General features: G+C 38.0%; 1 protein-coding gene and 1 long non-coding RNA gene across 2 annotated transcripts in view; one reads left to right on the top strand and one right to left on the bottom strand.

Moving 5' to 3' along the window:
- Nucleotides 1–869: 869 nt before the first annotated feature.
- LOC131514649 (uncharacterized) lies at nucleotides 870–7,982 on the bottom strand. Its single transcript, XR_009263191.1, has 2 exons — nucleotides 7,718–7,982; nucleotides 870–2,796 (listed from the first exon to the last, which is right to left on the bottom strand). It is a non-coding gene; the product is annotated as an uncharacterized LOC131514649 (long non-coding RNA).
- Nucleotides 7,983–8,031: 49 nt separating this feature from the next.
- The window catches only part of OSTM1 (osteoclastogenesis associated transmembrane protein 1), a 40,251-nt gene continuing 21,229 nt past the window's right edge, over nucleotides 8,032–27,053 (top strand). Inside the window, exons 1-3 of the mRNA XM_058734881.1 lie at nucleotides 8,032–8,574; nucleotides 13,828–13,942; nucleotides 25,568–25,665. Of these exons, the coding sequence (XP_058590864.1) occupies nucleotides 8,047–8,574; nucleotides 13,828–13,942; nucleotides 25,568–25,665 (741 nt within the window). The 5' untranslated portion in view covers nucleotides 8,032–8,046. The remainder of the gene's footprint in view (nucleotides 8,575–13,827; nucleotides 13,943–25,567; nucleotides 25,666–27,053) is intronic.

The raw sequence follows: 27,053 nt of genomic DNA, 5'->3' as shown, positions 1-27,053 counted from the left end.
TTATATGCATATATATTTCTTTGCTATAAAATCAAGTAATTACTTTTTTAACTCATTTCATCATCATATAATCTTTTTTTTTAAGTTTATTTATTTTGAGAGAGAGAACGTGCACAAGTGGGGGAGGGGTAGGGAGGAGAGACAGAATCCCAATCAGGCTCCTTACCATCTGTGCAGAACCCAGTGTGGGGCTCAAACTCATGAACTGTGAGATCATGACCTGAGCCAAGATCCAGAGTTGGATGCTTAACTGACTGAGCCACCCAGGTGCCCCAATCTCTTTTCCTTTTTTTAAGTAATCTCTACACCCAACATGGGGTTCAAACTCACAACCCCCAGATTGAAAGTTGCATATTCTACCAACTGAGCCAGCCAGGTGACTCTCAAGTCATTATTTTATTTTATTTTATTTTTAAAAGTTTATTTATTTATTTTGAGACACAGAGAGAGAACAAGTAGGGAAGGGGCAGAGAGAGAGGGAATCTCAAGCAGGCTATGCACTGTCATTAGCGTGGAGCCCAATGTAGGGCTTGAACTCACAAACTGTGAGGTCATGTTCTGAGCAGAAATCAAGAGTCAGATGCTTAACCAGCTGAGCCACCCAGGTGCCCCTCAAGTAATTAGTTTAAATAACTGTCATGGTCTTTAAAATGTTAAGAGACTAATAAAGGGGACTGGATAGGCAACCACCACCCCAATGGTACTCTTTTCGTGGGTAATTTCTTTCTCTAATTTTGGGGAGAAAAAAATGATCCTGTCTATAGTTTCATTACTCAAATTCAGAAACCATAGCTCTCCTTTCTTCATAAAAGGCTGAGGTGGACACAGCTGGTTAAACCTGGATAATTAAAGTATCAATCAGAACAGGAGAGATTAAATGACTTTACTTGAATGGAACAATTAGGCAGGACTAAAATTGGAAGAAAAATAAAATCCGTTACAAAAGAAACATAGCAAACAATTTCACACTGCCTTCTTTGTAAGTAAGTCACGTTCACTGTGTACATGACAACAGAGGCAGAAGGAAGCAAATGTTACAAACAAGGTAAGTCTATGAATGTCCATGTCTCAGGAAGTTCATGTTGTCCAGTTCACCTATGGCAACATTTGGAGCAAGTACTACTTGTTATCATCCTTCTATGCTTCTTGAAGAATACTTAAAACTTGATTTAAAGAAGGCATACTGTATAGAAATAGCATCTTTTCATTTCTTTAGCAATCTATATATCCCAACAAATTAAATGGATAACAAATAATAATAAAACATACTTTGAAACTATCAAAAGATACATAAAATCCATATATGGTTATTAATAAACATTGAACAATTAATAAGATTTTTTAAGTAGGGCAATCACATTTCAAAATATAATTAAAATATGTCTGTTAGGGTTCTCCAGAGAAATAGAACCAATAGGATATATAGAGAGAGAGGGAGAGAGAGAGAGCTAGATATAGAGTGGGGAGGAGAGATGGATTATAAAGCATTGCCTAACATGATTATGGAGGCTGAAAAGACCCAAGATCTACAGTTGGCATGCTACAGACCTAGAAGAGCTGATGTGTAGTTATATTGTGAGTCAGAAGGCCTAAGAACCAGAACAGCCAATGGTTTCAGTTCCAGTCCACAAGTTTGCAGACTTAAGACCCAAGAAGAACTGATGTTTCAGTTCGTCTTAAGGCAGAAAAAAAAAAAAAAAAATCAATGTCCCAGCTCAAAGCAATCAGGCAGGAGGAGTCCCCTCTGACCCAGCCTTTTTGTTCTACTTAAGTCTTCAATTGACTCAGTAAAGCTTACCCAAATTAGGGAGGGCAATCTGCTTTATTCAGTGTACTCATTCAAATGTTAGCTTATCTAGAAACATCCTCACAGACAAACCCAAAATAATGTTTGACTAAATGTTGGGCACTCCATGGCCCAGTCAAGTTGATATATACAATTAACCATCAGAAAGAAGTCCACCCCTTGTCAACTTGGAACCCATATGCATCTCCTTAAACCAAGGAGATGTCTCTAAATAATGACAATAACAAGGTCATAATTCTACCTAACATGATATAATATCTTGCATAAACCAAAAACATACTAACCCTTTCCCTTGAAAGGGAGGTAATATTGTTGAATGATGTTCACTCTTCTTGATATCCCATAATTCAAATTCTATAATCTAAAATTAACAATACTTAAATATTATGACATAAAGTCAATATATCTTACATTATATGATAAGGAAATACAAGAGGGAAGAAAACAAAGGTATTTGTGAAATACACGCACACACATGCATAACAAAGTAAGGATAAATACTCATGACAATTATAGTCCTCACTTCTATAACTACTCACATGGTCATTGCTTGTATTTATAACTACCTTCTTCCACTACCCATTCTGTTTTCCCTTTGTCTTCAGCCAGCATCTCAGGTGGTCATGCATGATTCTTTACCATTAGGGTGACCCAAATCTTCATTTCTGAAGGATGTGAGCCATTAGTTGTTCTGTCTGGGTTGGGTTGTGGTAGTTTTCCATTGGCCTTAATCACAGGGCATGGTAATACGAAGGGATCCCCTGTATTTCAGACATACTCTTCTTTCCTTCTATGGTGGATGAGTAGTCCAATTTCCCCTTGGTAGTCAGGATCAATCACCCCAGCCAGCACAGTAACTCCTTTCTTTGCCTGTTGATTCAGACACATGGGGAACCCAAAGTGGCCAGTCGGCAGTCTTAATTTCCAGTTCAGTGGAATCATTGTTGTATCGTCTGGTAGAAACATTCCTCCCCTTGGAACAAAGACCTCTAGACCAGTGGAACATAAGGTCATGGGGACAGGAAGCAAAATTGTGCTAGTGAATTATTAGGGTTAATAGTGAGATTTACCATTCCCATTGTTACCCCTTGCTTCCTGGACTCATGAATTCTGGCTATAGGAGAAAAACAGCACCATATGTTATATATCTAATTAACCATGAGTCTTCCTGTTATTGGGAAATGGATTCAATGATCAGAATTTGGCCACTCACAATATACAAATACTGGAGTACACATATTCATGAATATTTCTTTTTTTAAAGTTTTTATTTATTTAGAGAGAGAGGGAGAGAGGGAGAGAGGGCAAGTGGGGACGGACAGAGAGAAAGAGGGAGGGAGAGAGAGAATCCCAAGTAGGCTGTGCGCTGTCAGCACAGAGCCCAACATAGGGCTTGATCTCATGAGCTGTGAAATCATGACCTGGGCCAAAAACAAGGGTTGGACGCTTAACCGACTAAGCTACCCAGGCACCCCTCTATTCATTTCTTTATTGAGGAGATATTTATTTAAAAATATATTGATACAAAGTTAAAGTTCTAATAAAATTCATCTAAGAGAAATCTGCATTTATACCAGATAATCTGTCAGGTAAACGTGATTAAACTTCATTGTTTTAAAAATACCCCAATGCAGAGGCTATAAAGTACTCTATTTCGGGGTTGGAGATTTGGAAATGAGATTGGTCACCAGAGTGAATACATGAGACTCTTTGCAAAGTGTAATGAATGAATATGATTTACATGTTCCATGTGTTCAGGTCATTCCAGTCAGGCATGCAAAGTTTATGGGCATTAGGAGTTAACTTATTGTGGGTTTTTTTTTTTTTTTTTTGCATATTAGAGAATTTGGAAAATAGAAGTATAAGTTTCTACTGATGTATCAATGGAAAAACCATTTAAAGCAGATGTACATTTGAATTACAATGTAAATTCAATGTAACAAGTGTACTGAGTACTTTACTAAGGCCAGTACTTGAGTATACAAATATAAACAGGACACAGTTCATATTCTCCATGAGGTTATCAGCTAATGGGTGAAGGTGGGGGGCATAAGACACACTCTAATTACTTTACTAACGAGTGAAGTAAAACAGAGGAAACTGCCATTTAAGATAGCAAGTTGAATACATGATTAGATCTGCTCCTTCCTGAAATCCCACCAAAATGACAGTAAAAAGATTTTTGACACACAAAGACATAGAGAGCAGGAGGAGAGAAAACAAAATAAGACTACTGGAAGCTGGAAAGCAACTGGACTAATGACAACTGATTTAGCAGAACCGGAATAGTTGAATCCTAAGCCTACAGTGGAAAAAAAGCAGGTGAATTACATTAAAGAATTCTCAAGAAACATGGGAAATACAGGACCTGAGGTATCTTTGAAAATGTAGGTAAACTGAAGCTAAAAGTCTGAAAGTCTGTTTACAATAACCTCCCTACAACTCTGTCCCACCCAGCAGAATACTTAAGTAAGTTGCTGACCTAATATCCGATTACTCTTGAATGCTTTTCTATATATATATTCTACGAATAAAAATATTTTCTTACATGGACACAATGTAATTATCAAAATCAGGAACGTTATACATTACTACCATCTAATTATTGGACTCTACTCAAATTTCACTAGTTTTCCAATAATGTCCTTTATGTCAGGTGCAGTCCCTCAATCTTTCCCTGACTCTTATAGCCATACACTTCTGAAGATTACAAGCTAGCTATTTTATAGAGTGAACCTTAATTTGATTTGTCTGAGGCTTTCTCATATTAGCATCATGTTATGTATCTTCAGCAGGAATATAACAGAAGTGATGTTGTGATCTTCCAACTACATTCCATCAGGTGGCATACAATCTCTATTTATCCAATTGGATGATATTCATGTTGACCATTTGATTAATGTGGGATCTGACAGACTTCTCCACTATAAATTTATCATTTTTTTTCCATTTGTAATTAATAAGTATTTTGGGGGAAGAACTTTTAAATTATGTAAATATATTATTCCTCATTAAATATTCAATTTATTCATTTATTTAAATACATTAATATAGGCGGGGCACTTGGATGGCTCAGTCGATTGAGCATCCAACTCTCAGTTTTGGCTGAGGTCATGATCTCATAGTTCGTGGGTTCAAGCCCCGAGTTGGGCTCTGCACTCACAGTGCAGAGCCTGTTTGGGATTCTCTCTCTCCCTCTCTCTCTCTGCCCCTGTCTGTCTCTCTCTCTCTCTCTCAAAAATAAATAAAACCTAAAAAAATGTATCAATATAGGCTTGCGGTTTCCTGTTTTATTCAATGGATTATTACATGTTGACCAATATTATTTTGATGCTCAAAATGTCCCAGGTTTGGCCAGGGGGAGCCTATTCAAGCTCTATGTTGTTTTCATGTCCCCATCAATTCTTTTTTTTTTTTTTTTAATTTTTTAACGTTTATTTATTATTGAGAGACAGAGAGACAGAGCATGAGCAAGGGAGGGGCAGAGAGAGGAGGAGACACAGAATCTGAAGCAGGCTGCAGGCTCTGAGCTGTCAGCACAGAGCCCGATGCGGGGCTTGAACTCACAAACAGTGACATCACGACCTGAGCCAAAGTCGGACACTCAACTTACTGAGCCACCCAGGCGCCACCCCCCCCCCCCACCCCCGCCATCAATTCTTTGAGCACTTTCTTACTTTCTGGCACAACAAGATGATCCAGGCTAAACTTGTGTTTTCCCGCTGCCCCAGTGGTGGAATCAGTTATTTCTCCAAGGATTCTCAGTTTCCTTTAGGGGAGAATAATGCTTAGAAGCTACCACCTGGGCCCAATATGTGCTCATTATTATTAATGGGGTGCCTCTGCTACCAGGCCTTCTCAGTGGACAAAGCCAGGGAAAATACACACACACACACACACACACACACCCATATACAACTATATTTATTTCTATATCTGTATGTATGTCCAGTCACTGATATTGCTAATTCTAATCCAACACTACAGAGTTCATTCTACTGGTCTCTCTTTTCATATTTGTAACTCCCTTCTATGAGAGTGAGAAACTGGACCTTCATTATCCTTAATATATTTACTTATTTGATCAATCCTTCTGAACATAAGCAGACTCCCACTCACTGCTGCCCCCTCCCCTGCATGGAAACTCTTCTTACCCTACTCATCTTTTAAAAAAATTTTTTTAAGTTTATTTATTTTTGAAACAGAGAGACAGAGCATGAGCAGGGGTGGGTCAGAGAGAGAGGGAGACACAGAATCGGAAGCAGGCTCCAGGCTCTGAGCTGTGAGCACAGAGCCCGACGCGGGGCTCAAACTCATGGACCTGGAGATCGTGACCTGAGCTGAAGTTGGACGCTTAACCGACTGAGCCACCCAGGTCGTGACCTGAGCTGAAGTCGGATGCTTAACCGACTGAGCCACCCAGGCGCCCCTCTTCTTACTCTACTCATGATCCAATACCTGTATCAGGCTGATGCTTTCTCCTTATCCTCTAATGCCCTCTTCCTCTTCTTCTTCTTTTAAGATTAAAAAAAAATCTCTACACCTATCATGGGACTCAAACTGACAACCCCAAGATCAAGAGTCCCACACTCTACCCACTGAGCCAGCCGGGCACCCCTGTCCTCCTCTTCTTACCTGTTCTCTGACACCCTTTGTTCCAGGAAGGGAAGGGGAAAACGTGATTTCTTTCACATTCTCTTTTAGCCTTTTTTTTTTTTAACTATTACAAACAATACTGCAGTTAGTCATGGTGTCTATACAAGGTTAGTATATGTTTAAAATAAATTCCTAGAAGTGGACTTGTTGGGTCAGAGAGTATGTGCCTTTGTAATGCTGTTGATTGTGCTACATTACTTTTCAGAGTTTAAACAATTTACTCATGATGATGCCTGAAAGAACTCTTAGATACATAGAAACAGAAATACACAGAAAGACCTAAACGTGACAGGATAACATTTGAGAAAATTAAGATATTTTTTCTCTTCTTATTTCTCTGGAAATACATTTATCGTTACATAAGTCAAATTTCCTACTAATTCAGTTTCTCGCTAAAGAAAATGGAGCAAAATTTAGCCATCACGAGCAAATTTAGAAATACAAAACAACAACCGAACAGACTGGCTAAAAACTTTAAGAATGCTCAGAAACATAAATTAGCACCATAAGCTGAATGGGAGTTAGTACAGTAGCCCTGCAATTTGCAAGACAGAAATGAAAGCAGGACGATACAAAACACCAGGAAATATTTTTTCTACCACATGTGTTCGTCAGATACTTGTCAGAAAACCGTTTTCCAGGTCATTAGCTTACATCCTGCAGCCCAGCAGTGGTATCGGCGCTCGTTGGAGTGGCCTCTCCCATGGCCTCGGGCATGTCAGAAATCGGGAGCTTGCAGTTACGCGGTTTGCCCGGGACTGCCCAGGTTTTTGCCCTGGCTGCAGGTTTGTGCTGCACCTGGCGAACCCCTCCAAGTACCAAGCAAACCCGGACGTTAGCCACCCTAGGACCAGGCTACAGTGGGAGAGAACTTGGACCTGCGCTCTCCAACACGGCACCGCTAGCCGCATGGGACTATTTACATTTAAATTAAGTTCAATGAAAAATTAATTTCCTCGGTCGCCGTAGCTAAGTCACAATCGCTCAGCAGCCACAAGTGGCTAGTGGCTACCGTATTAGAAAATGGAGATATAGAATTTTTCCATTATCGCAGAAAGGCTATTGGACAACGCTGATGTTGACACTTTGAAGTTAAAAGGAAAAAAAAGCTCGGAAGCCACTGGGCTCCCCTACCCAAAATTAACAGACGTTATTACTCCTTCCAAATAGGATGAGGGAGGAAATTATGCTAAGAAACCACCAAGCAAAAAACCTGCAAAGGCACCTGCCGGAAGGCTTTCTCGGGGAACTCACGTAATTCTCACGGCGGGGGCCGTCCGTCTTTCTGCTGTGTGAAGTAACTCCTCAGACTTCTAGAACGCAGGGAATCCCAAAGCGGTGGGCAACAGAGGGCCAAGACCCCCGAGATTCAGTTCAAAGCGCTGGACGCCTGTATTAACAGGGTGGAGAGCCTCCGCTCTGCGGTCCACAGCCTGACGCCACCCTCGGCCTCGCATCCCCTCCGTCAGGTGCTTGTAGCCGACCAGGAGCGCGAACCTGCCTTTGTGCGCGCGCTTCTGCACGAGCGCGCGCGCGGCTCTCGGCAGCCAATGGGGCGGGGCGCCGCGCGCCGGGGCGGGGCCATGACGCGCGCGCCTCGTGACCCCGCTCGCGGCCTGCGCCCAAGGAAGCCGGAAGCGACGGCCGTCAGCTGCGCCGGCTCGCTGGGGAGAGGCGGGTTGAGTGCTTTGGGGTTTGCGGACCCCGCGATGGAGCTAGACGCGCCAGTCGCGTGGCGGAGGTCGTTGCTTTTGCGGCGGCTGCTGCTGGTGCCGCTTCTGTGGTCGGGGCTGGTTCTGGGAGCGCTCGCTGTGGTCAGCAGCCCCCACAGGGTCCTCCACGACCTCCTGTCGGAGCAGCAGTTGCTGGAGGTGGAGGACTTGTCCCTGACCCTGCTGCAGGGCGGAAGGCTGGGGCCACTGTCGTTACCCCCGGACCTGCCGGATCTGGATCCCGAGTGTCGGGAGCTGTTACTGGACTTCGCCAACAGCAGCGCAGAGCTGACCGGGTGCTTAGTGCGCAGCGCCCGGCCGGTGCGCCTCTGTCAGACCTGCTATCCCCTCTTCCAACAGGTCGCGAACAAGATGGACAACATCAGTCGAGCCGTGGGGGTGGGTAGCGGAGCACCCCCTGGACCTCCGGCGTGGAGGGTTGGGAAAGGAGGATGTAATGATGGTAACTCGGGGGGGGGGGGGGCGGGGCTCAGTTTTCCTGTTTGTAAGAAAAAAGGGTTGGACTGGGATTGTGGAGTTGGGGGCATCAGAAGAGTGGGTGGCATTATAGGGCTTGGAGTTTCGATTTTTGCCTCCGTAGCTGCTGTTGGGCAGCTCGGTACATATTTGCAGATAGGTATGGTTGTTTTTCTTGGGTCTCCTACACCCTTAACCCTACTTTTCCTTTCCCTTCCCTCCTTTACCCTCTTCGCCCCACTCCAGTACAGCTTCTTCCCATCTCTACTTGGTGTTCCCAGAAAGGACCCTTTACTGAAACTCCAAGTAGAGTGGAGAAACTCTAGTATGGCAGTGGTTAGGAAGATTGAGCTTGGTAGCCAGAAAATATCAGATGCACTACTTTATAGCAGCTTGGTCTTGGATTAATTTATTTATAGTCTTAGTATAGACTTAGTGTAGTATAGACTTAGTATAGACCCCTCGGTAAGATGGAAAAAAACAGCCGCCTGTTGTGACTGTTACAAGAATTACAAGAGGTGACATATGAAAGTTCATCTTTTAGCCGTGTACTCTGAGCAAATTACTTACATTCTCTGTCTGTATTTTTATCTGTAAGATGAAAGGAGCTCTTAGAAAACTAGCACATAGTAATAGTTCTCAGTAAATGGGAGTTAAAATTTTAGGAAATGATATATCTACCCTCCATTCTTGATACCCTTAGTGCTTTTCTGGTCATGCGGTAGGTCCTGTGAAGGGTTTAATAGAAAAGAGGAAGTAATGAAGAAAGAAAAAGAATACGTGTTCCTAACTAATAATAAATTTTATAGGGTCTAGAGTAGGAAAGGATAAGAGTGTCAGGGCTGGTAGGAGTCATGAGGTGTGGGCCGGATATGCCTTGTAAAGGAAAAACATGAGGAATGACATTAGGGTTGTGGAGGGGGAAAGTTCCTCTTGTATTGAAGGGACAAGTAGTCTCACGAAAATGTGATTGGAATTATCTCATCAATCATAGTTGATTTGACAAAAACTTATATAGAATTGCATCCTGCTTTAAGTCAGCCTGATATTCCTTAAGGTAAATCTTTTTTTTTTTTTTTAACATATATAGGAAATTTATTTGCATTAAATAAATATGAGGTCAATCTTCCTGTAAAGAGCTAGTTTTAAAGGTAGTTGTCAAATTTGGAAAAAAAACAATTAAAACCAATGAATCACCAAAGTAGTAATTAGTAAAATTTATTGTGCACACACCAAAAAAGACAGTATGAACTGGGAACACTCAAACCAAAACATGGAATGAGTCTCAGAGATACACTATTATAAAGCAGTTTACATAGTATAGAATGGTGACTGTTAATTCTTCACAGCGTTGGTTACAATATAGGAATTTTCTTTTTCTTTTTCATAGGAATTTTCTGAAAGAGAATTGGTTAGTAGTTACCTCATATCAATTTGGGAGAACAGTTTAAGTCTGGCTTATGATTTTCAAACGGATAAGCAAGAAGTAGCCCAGGTCAAGATAGCTTCACTTGTCTTGCAAAGTAAGCTAAATTAAGTTTTTGTTTGTGTGACTCAACTGGCTTTGCCTGATCAGGGAATATTCAAGTCTGGTCTCCATTTGTTTAATTTTAACATAGTTTAAATTTAGTCTTCAGTATTTTTCAGGCATACTTCTATTACATGTAACAAGGCAGATATCTATCCATCTATCTATATTCCTATGATTTTAAAATATAACACCCAAGACTCGTCCCTGGCACGATAGCAAGGTATGATATGACATCATATCTGTTTTGAGCAATTAAGTGAGTTGTTTTGTGGCCAAGATGTCTGAATCATGATGCAAAGCTTGGATCTTTTGAGGGAGCAAATGCTTTCCTCATTTGTGTAGATACAGTGGAATTAAGAAGAAGTTAAAAAATTACCCGAAACTCTAGTGGTACCCATCACCCATTCTGTGTATGAATTTCCACATGAATTCCCTACTGCCCAAGAGAGACTTCCTCGGGTAGGGGATGGCAGAAACTTCCTTCCTTTCATTCATGCCTCTCAGATTCTTTCTTTTCTTTTTTTTTTTTTTTTATTAGGTGCCTCTCAGATTCTACCAGTGGATCTGGGCACCGGATTCACCTCACCCTTGTGTGAAAGGAAGAGAGTAAAGAGATTTAAAAAGGCAGAAAAACCCTTTACCCAATCTGGAATTCCTAACATCCTAGACCTTGACCTCTTCCCCTTTCCTCAGTAGAGCTAGATGTGCTTTGCTAGCTCAGAAGCATGATTTTTACAGTTCTGAGTTACTTCATGGATTTTAATGTTTATTTATTTTTAAAAGAGAGAGAGAGCGTGCACGCATGAGCGGTGGAGGGGCAGAGAGAGAGACACACACACAGAACAGAAGCAGGCTCCAGGCTCCAGCTGTCAGCACAGAGCCCGATGCGGGGCTTGAACTCACAAACTGTAAGATCATGACCTGACCTGAGGTCAGACGCTTAACCGACTGAGCCACCCAGGCACCCTACTTCATGGATTTTATAGGCTTCCTTGGATTGGTTCTGGAATTGAATCATCATGTGTAATGAACTTCGGGAAAAAAAGTGTTCTGAGTTTCTTATGAGTGAACTGGAAGGAATCAGTTGTCCTTTCTGTGTGTGTGGGGGGGGGGGCTCGGAGGTGGGTATTTCTCAAGAGTAATGTATTTTCTTTGACTCACATAAACTCAGTCTTTCATTTAAATGAGTTTATTAGGCACATGGTATTTTTAAATATTGGGCTGGTAAAACGATACAGGAGGAAAAGAAGGATAAGGCCCAAGCTCCAAACTATCAGTTGGGGAGATAAACCTCTTTTATGAAAAAGAAAAAAGGAAAAAAAAAATCATCAATGTGAATGTTATAATTCATACAATAGCAATTTACAGCAGAAGGGTGAAGGAGATACTGAATTAAAGGAGGGAACTGAGCAAGGGGGCATTAATCAGAGAAAACCTATGAGCTGAATTTTGAACAAGATATCCTTTATCATCTCTTTAGGCCAAATCCATGTCCATGGGTTGATTGAGAGAGGAGGGGAGTATAACAAGGAGAAAAAGAATCTAAGGTAGAAATTAGCAAGCTGTTTCTCTGGTACAGCAAGCTAATTCATTTATAATAGAATTGTCTGATAAGAATTCTGTTTTCTTATCAGTTCCTCTTGGAATTATTGAGACAAGGCCTGCATATGGTTTTATTATCTGAAGGTAAAGAATACAGAACTGATTCCTTCTTCCTTACAGTCAGTATTTTTTTCTTTTAATTTAAATGGCTAGTGGTTTCATTGAGCTGTTCAGCATCCTCAGAGAAGTTGCCAGGATGCTTTGCCGCCCCCCCCCAACTCTGAATTGCTTAGCTCTATCTCATTCTACTTGGTTTGTCTAAAGTGTACATAGATAGATATAGATATGCATAGATATGTATATATATTTATGAAGGTGCTAGTGATTAGGGGTATGTATCTGGAAGTGGTCAACATACTTTTTTCAGTATAGATTAATACACAAATTCTTAAGAATATAGGGGGAGAATCAGAACATAGAATAACGTAATAATCTGTATCTTTCATTAGCAATCAGAAAATAATGCTTCTAATGCATTCATTCAAGAAAATTATTGAGTATTATATGCAGGCCAGTGGTAGTTACTAGGGATATAGCTGTGAATGAGCAGACCTTGTAGTCTGGTAGGGAAAACAGGCATTAGCTATATTATAATACAAGTAATTACTTAATTCAGGTGTGATAAGTGTTGCCAAGTAAAAAACCCCAGATGCTACCAAAGCATATAACAAGGGAGCTGATCTTGACTAGGGCTGGTGGTAGGTAGAGTGGTCAGTGGTTAAAGCTGATACCTAAAATCTGGGAGGGTGTGGGGCGGGGAAGAGAAGGTATACGTCCAAAAGAAGTAACAGGTGTGAAGACTGAGTCTGGTGTGTTTGAGCACTAGAAAGAACTCAAAGTACTATGAGCCAGGAGGAGACCTGTGACCTGAGCCTGAAGAAGTAGGCAGGTACCAGGTCATGTGGGCCTGGTGGGAGTATGTTTAAGGGTTAGACTTTGATGTTGAAGCAGTGCGATGTTATTGAGAGGTTTAATTCTGTAGAATGACACGATGAGATTCGTACATTAAACAACCATCCTGGTTACATGAGAGAAAGTGGAGGAAACAGAGACTGAGGAGGGTAGGGGAAGAGTAGGTGTGGAGAGGTGAATTAAGAGACTCTTGCAGTGATGTGGTAAATGGTGGCTAGACCATTGTGATGGGGAGAAATGGACAGATTTCAGAGCCATGTAGAATGTAGTCTTGACAAGACTTGGTAGTTAATCTGGGGAGGTTCTTGAAGTCCCAGTGTTTATGGCATTCCCTTACACTTTCTGTGTCCTCAAAACTCCAGGATTACAGTGCCTGGTAAGTAGTAGGAGTTAAATAGCTTTGAAAGAATGAAGGGTCAGCATGACTTAATTCCTTGCTTGGGACAAAGGGGAAAAGGAATAGATAAGGATCAAATAGTTTAGGGACTTGGATTTATTTATTTGCATAGTGTGAGTTTTATTATTCACATGACCTGTGGAAAGCATATTCATTCTATCTGGGTATAAACTATTTGGGTACAAATTGGATGTGTCACATTGTCTTGTGGATTATAAGATTTTTGCACCAAAAATTGCCCAGAAGATAAAACTCAAATGTGTGACCATTTACCGAGATTAAAGAAATTATGTAAATAGTATATGTTCATTGTAGAAAAATTTAGGCAGTGTAAATGAGGCAAAAAAGAAAATAAAAATCACCATATTTCCATTATTCAGAGATAATGCCAGTGCTACATTTTGATGAAAGCCTTCCAGAATTTTTTCCTATGTGTAAAAAGCAAGAAACAAGACACACACAATTTGGCCCTAAATGGTTGAGATTGTTTAATAGAAGCAAATATTTATTTAAGAAGCAAAGATTTTCTTCCCTTGCTAGTGAACCTGGTACCAACAAATATTAGCTGCTTTTGTTTTATTATGGTTATTAATTATATCATTATTTGCTTATATCAAACAGTTAAAATGCTTCTAATCTTTTAATTATTTTTATGAGAACTTTTGCCTTATGTTGTTTAGGAAGTCTAAAAGTACTCAGATTATATTTTTCTACCTTTTTGTTGTTGTTACAGAATACGTCAGAGAGTCATAGTTGTGCCAGAAGCCTCTTAATGGCAGATAGAATGCAGATAGTTGTGATTCTGTCTGAGTTTTTTAACTCTACATGGCAGAAGGCAAATTGTGCAAGTAAGTAATTCTTTCATTTTCATGTTGCAGTTATGGTTCAATAGTATAGATGTCAGATTTTATTTTAGTGAATTTTGAGACCTTTGAAGCTAGATAATACTTTTTATTACCAAGTTTAAATGAACTGCAATTAGCATCATGGTTTATTAGTGGGAATTACTTGGGCAAATATTGAAAGGCAGAAAAGTGTAGCATTTAACAGGATGAGCTTTGTAGTCAGAGCTGGACTTCATGCTAAGCTCTGCCACTTGCTAACCCTGACTGACTGGCAGTCAGACCTTGGGCATGTAACTTCACACCTTGGAGCTTCAGTTTCTTCATCTGATTTGGGGGTAAGTTGGGGGCAGTAATGGGAACCTACCTTATATGATTGTTTTTAGGATTAAGTGAAAAAAATTATGTAAAGAATTTAGCTGGGTAGCTGGCACATAGTTAATGTTGAAGAAATGTTAACTGTTTAATATAATAATGACGATGATTATAATCTGTCAAATGGAGGTGGTGGGAGGTGATAACATCTGTTCTACCAGTTTTGCAGGTTTATGTGTATTTGTGTAACACAGTGAGATCTATTTTCAGGCACTCTTGGGGAAAATTAAAGCCACTGTTTCAATTTGTAAGTGTTTTGAATACCAACTGTGTACCAAGCAGTTCTTGTTTTCCATGTCTTATAATTTAGTGATGAAGAAAGTTATATTTACAGGATAACCCTAAGGTAGATAAATAAATGCTTTAATAAAGTTATCGAATACTTGGGGGATATAGAAAATACATTGGGGAGAATTTGAAATGACTTCTTAGAGTAGGTACCTTTTGATCCTATTCCTTTATGGCTAGGCGTGATTTCAAGAAGTAGAGATGACAGGAAGGACACTGCAGAGGGTGAGGCACCACAGACAGAGGCACAGAGGTGTCAGAGTTGTAGCGTTCCAGGGTCTGGAAGCACAATGGGACATAAAGTTGGAAAAGGAAAGTAGGACCTTGACTGACGCAGTAGTTTGTCACCAGTACATTAAGAAATGGTTATATACTATAGTATGTTGGGCATTCACAGTACACATGGAATATTAAAGGCAGTAAGGACTACTATAGGTTAAAAAAATTTTTTTAACATTTAACCTAGGACTTTCCAAGCTGTTTTTGTTTTGTTTTCTTTATTTCATTAAAATTATTATTATTCAAGTATAGTTGACCTACAATGTTATGTTAGTTTCAGGGGTGCAACTTAGTGATTCGACAATTCTATACATTACTCAGTGCTCACCATGGTAAGTACAGTCACTATCTGTAGCTTTTTTTTTTTTTTTTTTCTACAAAGACCCTTTATTTTTTCTTTTTGTGGAATCCCATTGGAAGAGGAAGAGAGAGACCAGTGAGAAAGTTATTATAATAGTTTAGGCAAGAAGCAGAGAAAACACAAAGTAGGGCATGGGCAGGGGAAATCCATAGGATTTAAAATCTGTGTACCTGTATGTAAGTCATTAATGAGTTTAACTTTTCTAAGGACTTGTCTCTTTGTTTAGTTCATATGAGAAAAACTGTAAATGGCAAAAAGACCCCTGCTAAGTTTTTTTCCTTTTTATTGACTCTCTTTGTCTCTGTTAATTCAGATTTTCTGGTAATTTGAACAGAGACTTGGCTGACAGCCTTTTTTAAAGCAAAAGCTTTACTTTTTTAGTGTAAAAGTTTCTAGTATAAATATGATTGAACAGAATTTATATACAGTTGGTATTCAAAATGATTGAACAGAGTTTGCTTAACCTGTATAGGAGAATTGTTTTTAAGTATTCTTAAAACCTTAAAAAATCCATTAATATAAAAAATATGTTAATTATAAGTAATTTAAAATTAGAGTAAATGGGATACGTATTGGATTTCAATTCTTTTGAATGGTATGACTTAATTTTTATACTTGAGAGGCAAAGCATCTTTTGTTTAAAAGATATTTTGTAACAAAAAGGATATTTTGTGACAAAGACTTCACTAATGCAAAGCAGCTTTCTTCTCCAGTTAATTAAGAAACAAAACATTTTGCTTCATATTTACTTAATATGGTAGTTATAAAACTCTTTAGAATAAATTCTTAGGATACCTTTGTTTTCCTGTGACCTTCCTATCTTGTAAATATTCCTTAAGTAAACTTCTTTTGAACAAGTGAAATGCTTACCTCCTAATTAAAATTTGGCCAAGACATATGGTCAGGTGAAAGAAGCAAGGTGCAGAGAAGTGTGACATCTTTTGAGGAATTAGGAAACTAAGAAGACTTAGTTTGCATTGTACTTATATTTGTACCCTTTAGATTTTATGCCATATGTGTTTAATACCTATTCAAAAATACATTTAAAAATTTTATCAGAGGGGCGCCTGGGTGGCTCAGTCCTTTGAACATCCGGCTTCGGCTCAGGTCATTATCTCATGGTTCGTGAGTTCGAGCCCCACGTTGGGCCCTGTGCTGACAGTTCAGGACCTGGAGTCTGCTTCTGATTCTGTCTCCCTCTCTCTCTGCCCCTCCCCGACTCATGTTCTGTCTCTCTCTGCCTCTCAAAAATAAATAAACGTAATAAAAATTTTTTTTTAATTTTAACAGAATGTCCAAATTTAGGGTATTTATATGTTAGATGTAGTCAGTCTTTTTTAGCATTATGTATTAAAAAAATTATCTTCCATTCATTTTTCATTCACATTTTAAAGTTTCATTGTAACTTACATTCTGTATTTTAAGTGGAAATAAAGTAGTTCTATAAATATGTACTCCCTCAACTGTTTTCTCTTGGACATTCTAAAATAATCATCTTAACTAGAATTGAATAATCTCTACCAAAATTACCTGGAAACTCTTCTAATTATGCTCTTTGCAAATGTATTTAATAAAGATAATGTGAACATTTTCTGAAAATTTTAAGGAATTGTTCAAATAACTTCAAATTTTTTACCAAAATTTAATAAAGCATTCTTACTTGAGCAGCATAATCTTCTCTTACAAAGTAGTGAGGAAGAAATAGGAAGGAAAGAAAAAATGAGGAGTTAAAGAAGTTGAGCAACAAATTAGCGGTTAGTATTTCTCAGGGCGCCTGGCTGGCTCAGTTGGTAGAGCATGTGACTCTTGATCTCGGGGTTTTAAGTTCAAGCTCCACATCAGGTGTAGACATTTACTTAAAAATAAAATCTTAGAAATAAATTAAATAAATAGATGGATAGATAAATAAATAAAATTTCTCAATTTTGTAGCCCTTGTCTCATTTGAGCTTCACAATAAGCCTTATGAGGTAGAGTGAGGGCTCAGAGAGTATAGATGAACTGCAGATCCAGAGCCTAGAACTAAATTCAAAAGGCTTGAAGATTGTTCATCTGAATAGATGGTGTTTATGAGTTAATGCCTAATTTAGTTTGTTTTTTTTTTTTATTTTTTTTATTTTTGGGACAGAGAGAGACAGAGCATGAACGGGGGAGGGGCAGAGAGAGAGGGAGACACAGAATCGGAAACAGGCTCCAGGCTCCGAGCTGTCAGCACAGAGCCCGACGCGGGGCTTGAACTCACGGACCGTGAGATCGTGACCTGGCTGAAGTCGGCCGCTTAACCGACTGCGCCACCCAGGTGCCCCCCTAATTTAGTTTTTTAAAGTAGTGCTTGACAGATTCATTGCACAATCTCTAAGAAATGCAAATATATATATATATATTTTTTTTTCAACGTTTATTTTATTTTTTTGGGACAGAGAGAGACAGAGCATGAACGGGGGAGGGACAGAGAGAGAGGGAGACACAGAATCGGATACAGGCTCCAGGCTCTGAGCCATCAGCCCAGAGCCTGACGCGGGGCTCGAACTCACGGACCATGAGATCGTGACCTGGCTGAAGTCGGACGCTTAACCGACTGCGCCACCCAGGCGCCCCAAAATGCAAATATATTTTAATTAGCCCACAAAAGTTTAACATTTATGCTATATACGTGCTTGATATTATGGAAAGCCTAATCTTTTACTACAAATATAAATGTAAAATACTATAAAGAACAAGTAATACTACGTAAAATAAAACTAGATAATGTGAAAAAAATTTTTAATAAAGTTGCACATTTTCCATGAGACTGATGCACCATCCAGTGCACTAAGAAGGCACCAGAGTTGCACATTTTATAGAAAAATGTTGCTGTTCAGCAATGGTCCAGCATCAGGTTCTCATGAAATTGCATCTCTAGCAAGCAGATATGTTAAAACACTAATTTCATGGGATCTTTACTCTTTTATTTTCTTAGTGAATGATAATAAAGTCTTCCATTTACTTGTTCACTTGAAAGAAAATCTACCTACCTACCTACCCAGTCATTGTTTTTTAAATCATTGACCTTTAAAAATATGTAAAAGAGTACAAGGGGTGTTTACTCTTTTAATAAATGGAAGACAACAGACATGTTATAATTTTAAAGGGATTGCCTGGTCAGAAGTTTGCCTGGATGTTGTAATTTTGCATTGTAGGAGACCAGAATATGCCACCCCAAAATATACCTCTGGCAAAGGATTATTTTGAGCTAATTATTTTGATAAACAGCAGACACAGGAGAAGCTCTGAAGACAGAGTAGAAGTAACCATTTTACAAGGGAAATTTATATTTATAAAGGAAATCTCCATTTGTAAGAGTATTTCCTTCTCTGTACCAAGAAAATGATGACTCCAACTCACAAGAGAATATTAAAAATGGAGAAGACAGGGACATGTATCTGCATAGCAAACCTTACACTTGTTTACCATGATTCTTCTGGTCACTTCCTCATAACTGGTCTCCCTCATACTCTTCTTACTTTGTTTTTAGCTGAAGGTGGCATTTAAGCCTGCATTCTAAGCCATCTCTTTGAGTTACTCATGTTTGCCATGTATATGTGAGAGATACAAGTTAATAAATTTGTTTGTTTTTCTCCTGTTATCTGTCTTTTGTTACAGGAGCCTCAGCTGAGAACTTAGAAGAATAGAGGGAAAATTATTTTTCTCCTCTACAGTATATACATAAAAATCACAATATAAATTTTCAAAAATTTTTTCTGGATTATTTACCTTTTTATTTAAATACAAAAAAAAAAAGACTGCTCAGTTTTCTCAGAATTTGTGTGAAATTACTAAACTTAAGCCACTAATCCATTTGTTTCCATTACTTTTTTTTGATGATCTAGTTATTAAATTTGCAAATATACCCCTTATAGGTGAGGCCAGTAGTAGGGATCTTTAATGGTGAATAATGTGGAGTCTATTTAGTCTAGCACCTAAAAGGTAAAAAAGGAAGGAAAAAAATTACAAAGAATAAGCAAAAGCTACTGATGTGTTTTAAAATTTTGTTTTTAATGGAAACTTAAACCAGTATATGATCCATTTTGTAGGGATGTATCTTTTGATATAAAATGACTATTTTTTCCCCAACTTCTCTGTTAGCAAATGCAAAACTGTAATAATTATATAGGTAAAAATCTTTTTAAGTGAATTTAAGAGGCTATTTTTTAAAAAGAATGTTATTTAAAATACAAAAATAAAAAATTATAAAATCTTATTAAAATGTAAAAATGTAAAAGCTAAAATATTGTTTTAAAAATGTTATTAAAATTAATACACTGCCAAAACCCACCTTTCCTTTCTACTTGATCTAGCTCAGGTTGACACCAAGTCTCTGCAGTTATTAGTTGATGAAAGGAATACTAGAAACCCAATTAAAAATAGAGTGTCATCCATGTACCACTCCCATCTCTTTTATCTTTAGAATTGCTATGTCTTTGAATGATATTAGTCTTGGTAGGAAAGATGGTTTTGGAAACAGATGGAGACTCAAAGTGTTAAGAGCTCAGCTCTTACATTTCACATTACATATAACATGGAAACTAGTTCTTGTGGAGAATGTCTGCTAAGTAGTAAAGGAAATATATCAAAATTTCTTGTCTACAGAATTTTAAATATTTCTCTTTTTTTTAAGTATTTTCAGAGAGTGGGAGGGGGAGAGAGAGAGTGAGAGCGAGAGCGAGAGAGCGAGCACGTGCACAATCAGGGGAGGGACAGAGAAAGAGAGGGAGAGAGAGAGTCCCAAGCAGGCTCTGCACTGTCTGCACAGAGCCCAACATGGGGCTTGGTATCACGAACTGTGAGATCATACCTGAGCCACCCAGGCACCCCTCTCCTGTACAGAATTTTACAGCAGTTATCAGAAGTATATTGTTGATATAGGAATAGCCTTGTTATCAACATGCTTCTTAGTTATCCTATGCATATGACCGTTGAATAATTACCAGGGTCACAAACTTTGATGAGACCATTGATTGTTTTATGATAAAGTGTTTTGGTTCTTTGTTTTTTCTTTTTTCTTGTTCAATTTATTGACATACAATTGAGATATAAGTTTAAGAGGTACAGTGTATTGATTTGATATATATTGGAAAATGATTACCACCATGGTTTAGGTAGTACCTCCAACATGTCACATAATTATCATTTCTTTTTTGTGGTGAGAATGTTTAAGATTTGCTCTCTTAGCAACTTTTCAGGTATGTAAATATATGACAGTGCTGTTAACTATACTCACCATGCTGTACACTAGATTCCTAGAACTTACTCATCTTATAACTGGAGGTTTGTATCCTTTGACTAACATCTCCCTATTTCCTCTAGCCCCTGGCAACCACCATTCTTCTCTATGAATTAAGCTCATAGTTGACTGTATATGCTGGGGTTTATTTCTGGACTCTGGATTCTGCTCCATCGGTCTCCTTTCCTGTGATAACAGTCAGTCTTAACTAGTTGATGAAATTCCCAGGGAAGGGATTTATGCCAGTTGAGTTTCTTTTGGAAGATTTGTCTTTAGGCAGTTAAGGGCAGTTCACAGAAAGCTCTCTGCATTTGCTATTTTTCAAGTGACTTTAGCTCAAAATAATCCTTATGGCAAAGAGGCATATTTTGGAATGGCATATTCTATCACCCTTCACTTACCATGTCTTAATTGTTTAAGAGTCAATAATAAAACTTCATGGTTATCAGAGGTCAGTTAACCAGAACCCCTCTTTTACATATTTTATCTACATGGTAATTTGCTAAGCATTAGACTCACTTATTTTGTATCTTACAATTTAAAATGTCTTTGTTTTCATACTTAAAACTTAATTACGTTATTGAGGCACAAAGTTCTAGGAGTTTATACTATATTTTCTGAAGCTTGCCCTATTTTTCAGAAATTGGTAATTGTCTCTGTTCTCTATAAAACTAGTTTTGTAAAACAGCAGAGATCTTTATACAAATGCCTAATGGATGCCAAATATTTTATCTAAAGGTGCGTAATAATTTCTGTCATGATGATTTAGGTCTCTGTATCTTAACTTGAATCCTCCATACCTTTAAGAATGCCTCTTGAGCTGATGCTTTGAGCCCTCACTAAGAAAGAAGCTATGCTAATCTGTCCTTGATGAGGCTGCATTGATCATCTGAGATGTGGAAAATTCATAATAACCACTTCACTTGGTGCTTATAGGAAGTTTTATTATTACTAATATTCCCTAACTTGCTAATTTATAAAATACATAGCTTCTCACTGCTTATAACATTATGCTTCCAATTCCTACAAAAGCACAAAAGAGAAATTTTACTGGAGCTCCTTTATTTTAAATCAGAAAGTCAGGGCTCTTTAATAATTAAGACATTTTTAACCCTATTGTATGAATGAACTCCTTTGTGCTTTATAATACCACTGTCTAATGATCATTGAAAAAATTTTGATGGTACTGCATTAATGTGGTACTTAACAAGATGACCAGTCTGTATTAGCTTTTAGTTTAATTTTCATGTTATTTTAAATGAAAAGGAATGGCTGTCAGTAAAATAGAAGAGATCAAGTTCTTTTGTTCAGAGAAGCTTCCTTTATAAATTATTTTTTCATTTGTTGTTATTTTCCGTAATTATCCTATAAATTACTTTTTAATAAAAATTATTTCAGTTATGTACTTTGTATCGAAGAAATTGCCACTGCTCTCTCATATTCGTGTGCTTTCTACTGTTTTTGTAGGCAGTACAGGGACCCCCCCCCCCCCCCATTTATCCCTCTAATGTGTGTGTCAAGTGCCACGACATGGCTCATTAACACAGATGTGCATTTGCTATGGGTGAAATTGTATTCCCTCTGCTCCCTGCAAAATGTCAACTACAAAAACTGAAAACCTGTTTTAATCTCTTGGGCCAATACATTCTGCATGTTTGTAGTTGTGTGTTTTGTATATATACTGCCTCATGCATAAAAGGATTTTGTGATGACACTAAACCAGGATTAAGAGAGGTTTAAGTTATATTTGTTTAAAAAAGAATTTAGTGTGTGAACCTTTTGAAAGCTGACAGATGGAGTAACATTTTTAAGTAGTAAAGAAAGAGTGGTATAATTAAGAGAATGCTTAATTAAAAGTTTGAAAGAATATTTTGTATCGCAGTGCCTTACTAACTCGATGTATGATCTTCAGTATATTACTTTATTTCTCTGGCTGTTTCCTAATTTGTGAAGGGATCCCTCAGATTTTTAAATGATAAGGTGAACAGTCAGAATGGGGCTTACATTCTTGAGAAGATAAAGATGCAGAGAATGTAGAGTGTAGGAGTTCAGAGAGGCAAAGACTCCAGGATTAGGTTCAGTAGCAGGGCCTCATGTATACCAGGTGCACACCAAGCCCTGCACTAGGGGATGAGGCGGTGAATGGGGCTTAATTCCAGCTCAGCTTCTGGAGGCAGGAGTGTGCCATTTTGTAATCTATCTGCCCAGAGGGGATGTTTTTCTAATTTGCACAAAGGAGTTTTTTAGAGTGCTGGTTGCTGCCCTGTTCAGCAGATTTTCCGTTCATCACAGTTGCCTAAACTGATCAGTTGGTAGTCACTGCCTGAATCCCTGCGTGGTGTAAGATATCTATTCCTTATGCAAGGAGGAGCAGTGGCCTATATTTGTTGATTCCCAGTATTGAACTTTAATGGTTTAGAATGTAGATGTGAATATTTTATTAATTTCACAGTATTTGAAAATGCAGTCTCAGGAATCAGACTGAGTAGAAATTTCAGGTCATTACTTACCAGTTTCGTAGCCATAGGCAACTTCCTTAATTCCTCTAAACCTCTGTTCCTTATTTAGAAAATGGAGATAATGATAGTGCTTGCCTCTTAATATTATAAGAATTACAGTACATGCATATATCATGGTGTGTGATACACTAGTGTCTCTTGTAGGGGAGCGAAAAAACCTCTTTTCCCATTTTAAGTTCTCTTGCTAGAACTTTGTAGATTAGATCAGGTGAGAACACGTTAAGAAGAGAAAAACAAGGGTTTATTAACATGTGTTTTGCACATGGACACATGGGAACACCCCATAATGGGACTAACATATGGAAGTAATCCAAAGGGATGGTTAGAATTTGGGCTTCTATATCATGTTAGGTTAATCAAAAGAAAACAGGTTTTGGACTTCTGAGTGGAGGAGGCAAGTTCTGAGAACCAGAAAAGGTATGGTAAACCAGGTTATTAATGCAGATTTACATCAGAGCCTTCTGCATTGGTAAGTGTTGTTAAGAGTCCTCCTCTTCCTTACACCCTGAGGGAGACATTTTACAAATGGAAATTTCCCTCCAAATGTAAATTTCATTTATAAAACATAACATGTTCCCTGTTTTTAGAGCTTTTTTTTCCTGCTTCTGTTGGTTATCAGTGACCTTTAGCTCAAAATAATCTATATGCCCCAGAGGCATATTTTGAGGTGACTGTATTCCAGTACCCTTCACTACCTGTTCAGTTTATCTCTTATCCATTGAATTCTTTCTGTTTGCATTGCTACCTGCTGGATAATTGCAATAGCTTCCTATCCTGTCTCTCCACTCTCAGTTGAGAGACATCATATTAGATGGCCCTGAGTGGGTATAATATATAGCTATCAGTTGAAATCAAGGAGGACAAGAGTAGCATGGAGTAGGTACTAGAGAATAGAAAATATTTGGAACATCCATTGTAGAATAATTGGTAGGGTGCCTATAAGAAGTTTTTGTGGCCCTATGACTAGAATTTAGAATTGAGCCCCTTAATATAACCTTAAGATTTTCTATAATAGTGTGCTACAAAACAGAATTGGGAGTAGAGGAAGTAAACGGAGGTTGTCTAGGGTTGGAAATGTTTGTGAGTGTGTGGAATGTAAAGAGGGCAAGGATTCTCAGAGAGTGAGATTGAAATGGCTGGCCACAAGTTTCAGGATATAGAGCCAGGCACTCAAACCTACAACCTAGATACATGGAAAGCGAAAGGAATGAACTCGAGCTAATGTTAAGTAAGAGTATTAAGTTGCGGAGGAATATCATTTATTTTAGATTTTAAAAAAACACGTAAAATAATTATCTTTGTTTCCAGACTTTACTTGAAGCCCCTTTATCAGTATTTTTTAGGCAAAATTCTTACCAGCTAGTTTCTCTGTTCCCATAACTCACAATAGATTTGAAAGACCAAATTTATTTATTTATGTATTTATTTTTAAGGTTTATTTATTTTTAAGTGTTTATTTATTTTGAGAGAGAGAGCATGTGTGCATGAGCAGGGCAGGAGCATACAGAGAGGTAGAGAGAGAATCCCAAGCATGCTTTGTGCTGCCAGCTCAGAGCCTGACACATGGCTCGATCATACAAATCTTGAGACCATGACCTGAGCCGAAATCAAGAGTCAGGTGCTCAACATGACTCAACTGAGCCACCCAGGTGCTCCAAAAGAACAAAGTTTATTTTATTTTTTATATTATTTTATTTTATTGTTCAAAATTTTATTTATTTATTTTTAAATATAATTTATTGTCAAGGTGGCTAACATACACTGTATACAGTGTGCTCTTGGTTTTGGGGGTAGATTCCTGTGATTCATTGCTTACATACAATATCCAGTCCAAAAGAGCAAATTTTAAAAGGTTGATCCTGTTAGATGCAGTAAATGACTCACTAGTGAAGATGGAAGAGACACAGAACTACTGTATTTGGCACAAAACAGGATCAAAAAGCATATGAATTTAGATTAAATGAATGTAGGATACACAGTCTTTATGCCTACACAGCACTAAGTGCGCTTAAGTCAGTATTTGATAACTGATGTTCACGATTAAGACTTTGTAACCTATCAAAAATCAATTTAAATTTTATTTGATGTAGTGTTTTTTTTTTTTTAATTTTTAAAGTTTATTTTGAAAAAGAGACAGTGTGGGTGGGGGGTGGGGCAGAGAGAGGGAGAGAGAGAATCCCAAGCAGGCTCTGCAGTGCTGTCAGCACAGAGCCTGATGTAGGGCTCCAACCCACGAAACCGTGAGATCATGACCTGAGCCAAAACCAAGAGTCAGACACTTAACCAACTAAGCTACAGTTACTCTGGTATATTGTTTTTATAGCGAGAGGAGAATATGTGATTAAGATTTTTGTGAAAATGTTTATGATATGAAAAAATATCTTTTAGAAACTAAAAGGGGTAAGCTTCATGTATGTGGAACACATAATGCTTGTTTGAATAAAGAATTACTATAGTTTGAAACAGAAGATGATAGCTTGAGAGATAAATGACAGTTTGTAATTGTTGCTTGAGATATATTAATATACGTTTTTGTTTGTTTGACAGATTGTTTAACGAACACAAGTGAAGAATTGTCAAATAGCACGCTATATTTCCTCAGTCTATTTAATCACACTTTGACCTGCTTTGAGCATAACCTTCAGGTATTTTATATATGATACTTGAAATTAAAATGATGCCTTGTACAAATGAGTAATAAATAATTTTAAAAATGTTTTACCATTAATTATTGATATTTATCTAGACATACAATGTAGAAGAGTAAGTGGACCTGGATATCTGCTAAACTCTTACATTACTAGCCTTTAGGCAAATCATCAAAACTTTAGTTTTCTTACTTGTAAGGTGGGAACAGCAAAATTTATCCTGCCTGCCTTCAAGTATTTTGTAGTGAAGATCCAATGAGACACTGAGTATGGAACACAATAACTTAGGTCTGTCATTGTTTAATTAAAACACGATGTTGTTCTGACAGTAATTTACCTTGACTTTGTTTATGCAAAAGGTATTATGTAATGCAGTATATGATTCTGTCTACAGGCAGCTTATTCTTTGCCTTAATATTTGCTGAAATATATTTTACCTACTTTTAAAGGCACTGTTTAGTAAAGTAGCTTTGAATATTGAATTATAATGTAAAAGGTACCCTTTAAGAAACCTACCCTTAGGGCTCCTGGCTGGGTTGCTAGAGCTTGTGACTCTTGATCTCAGGGTTGTGAATTCAAGCCCCACATTGGGTATAGAGAGTACTTACTTTTTTTTTTTTTTGAGAGAGCAAGTGATGGGGAGCTTGATCTCATGACCGTGAGAACATGATCTGAGCTGAACTCAAGAATCGGAAGCTTAACTGACTGAGCTACCCAGGTGCCCCAAAAAATAAAATATTAAAAAAAAAAAGAAACCTGCCCTTATTGGTTTTGTTTTCTCCACCTCTGACCCTTGACTGTTGGTATTGGAACTTTCCTGGTGGTGGTAAGGGGTGACGTTAGAACTCTGATAAAATCCTAGGTTTGAAATTTGCTTAGCAGGTAAGTAATCCCCACAAATAGATGTAAACATGTTTAGTATATAGGTATATATGATTCCTCTTTAATAAATGTGATAACACAGAATTATGAATTTCCATGAGAATAAGAACTATTAGATAAGCAGTTCCCAAAATATATTCTGCAAAGTGTGATTAATACATGGCCTATAAAAAAAGGTTTAGTGAGTGTTCTAATAAGGTTGGGAAATGCTTTACTACAGGACTTTAGAACGTTAGTGGACTAATTAATGTATGTTGTAGAATTCCAAATGGTAATTTTTTTTAATTTTATTTTTTTTAATTTACATCCAAATTAGCATATAGTGCAACAATGATTTCAGGAGTAGATTCCTTAATGCCCCTTACCCATTTAGCCCATCCCCCCTCCCACAACTCCTCCAGTAACCCTGGAGTTTGTTCTCCATATTTCAGAGTCTCTTATGTTTTGTCCCCCTCCCTGTTTTCATATTTTGTTTCCCTTGCCTTATGTTCATCTGTTTTGTC

This window comes from Neofelis nebulosa, chromosome 6, assembly GCF_028018385.1.
Source record: "Neofelis nebulosa isolate mNeoNeb1 chromosome 6, mNeoNeb1.pri, whole genome shotgun sequence".
Classification (NCBI taxonomy): Eukaryota; Metazoa; Chordata; class Mammalia; order Carnivora; family Felidae; genus Neofelis; species Neofelis nebulosa.
The sequence above is the reverse complement of the archived record's forward strand: the minus strand, read 5'-3'. Positions and strand labels throughout refer to the sequence as shown.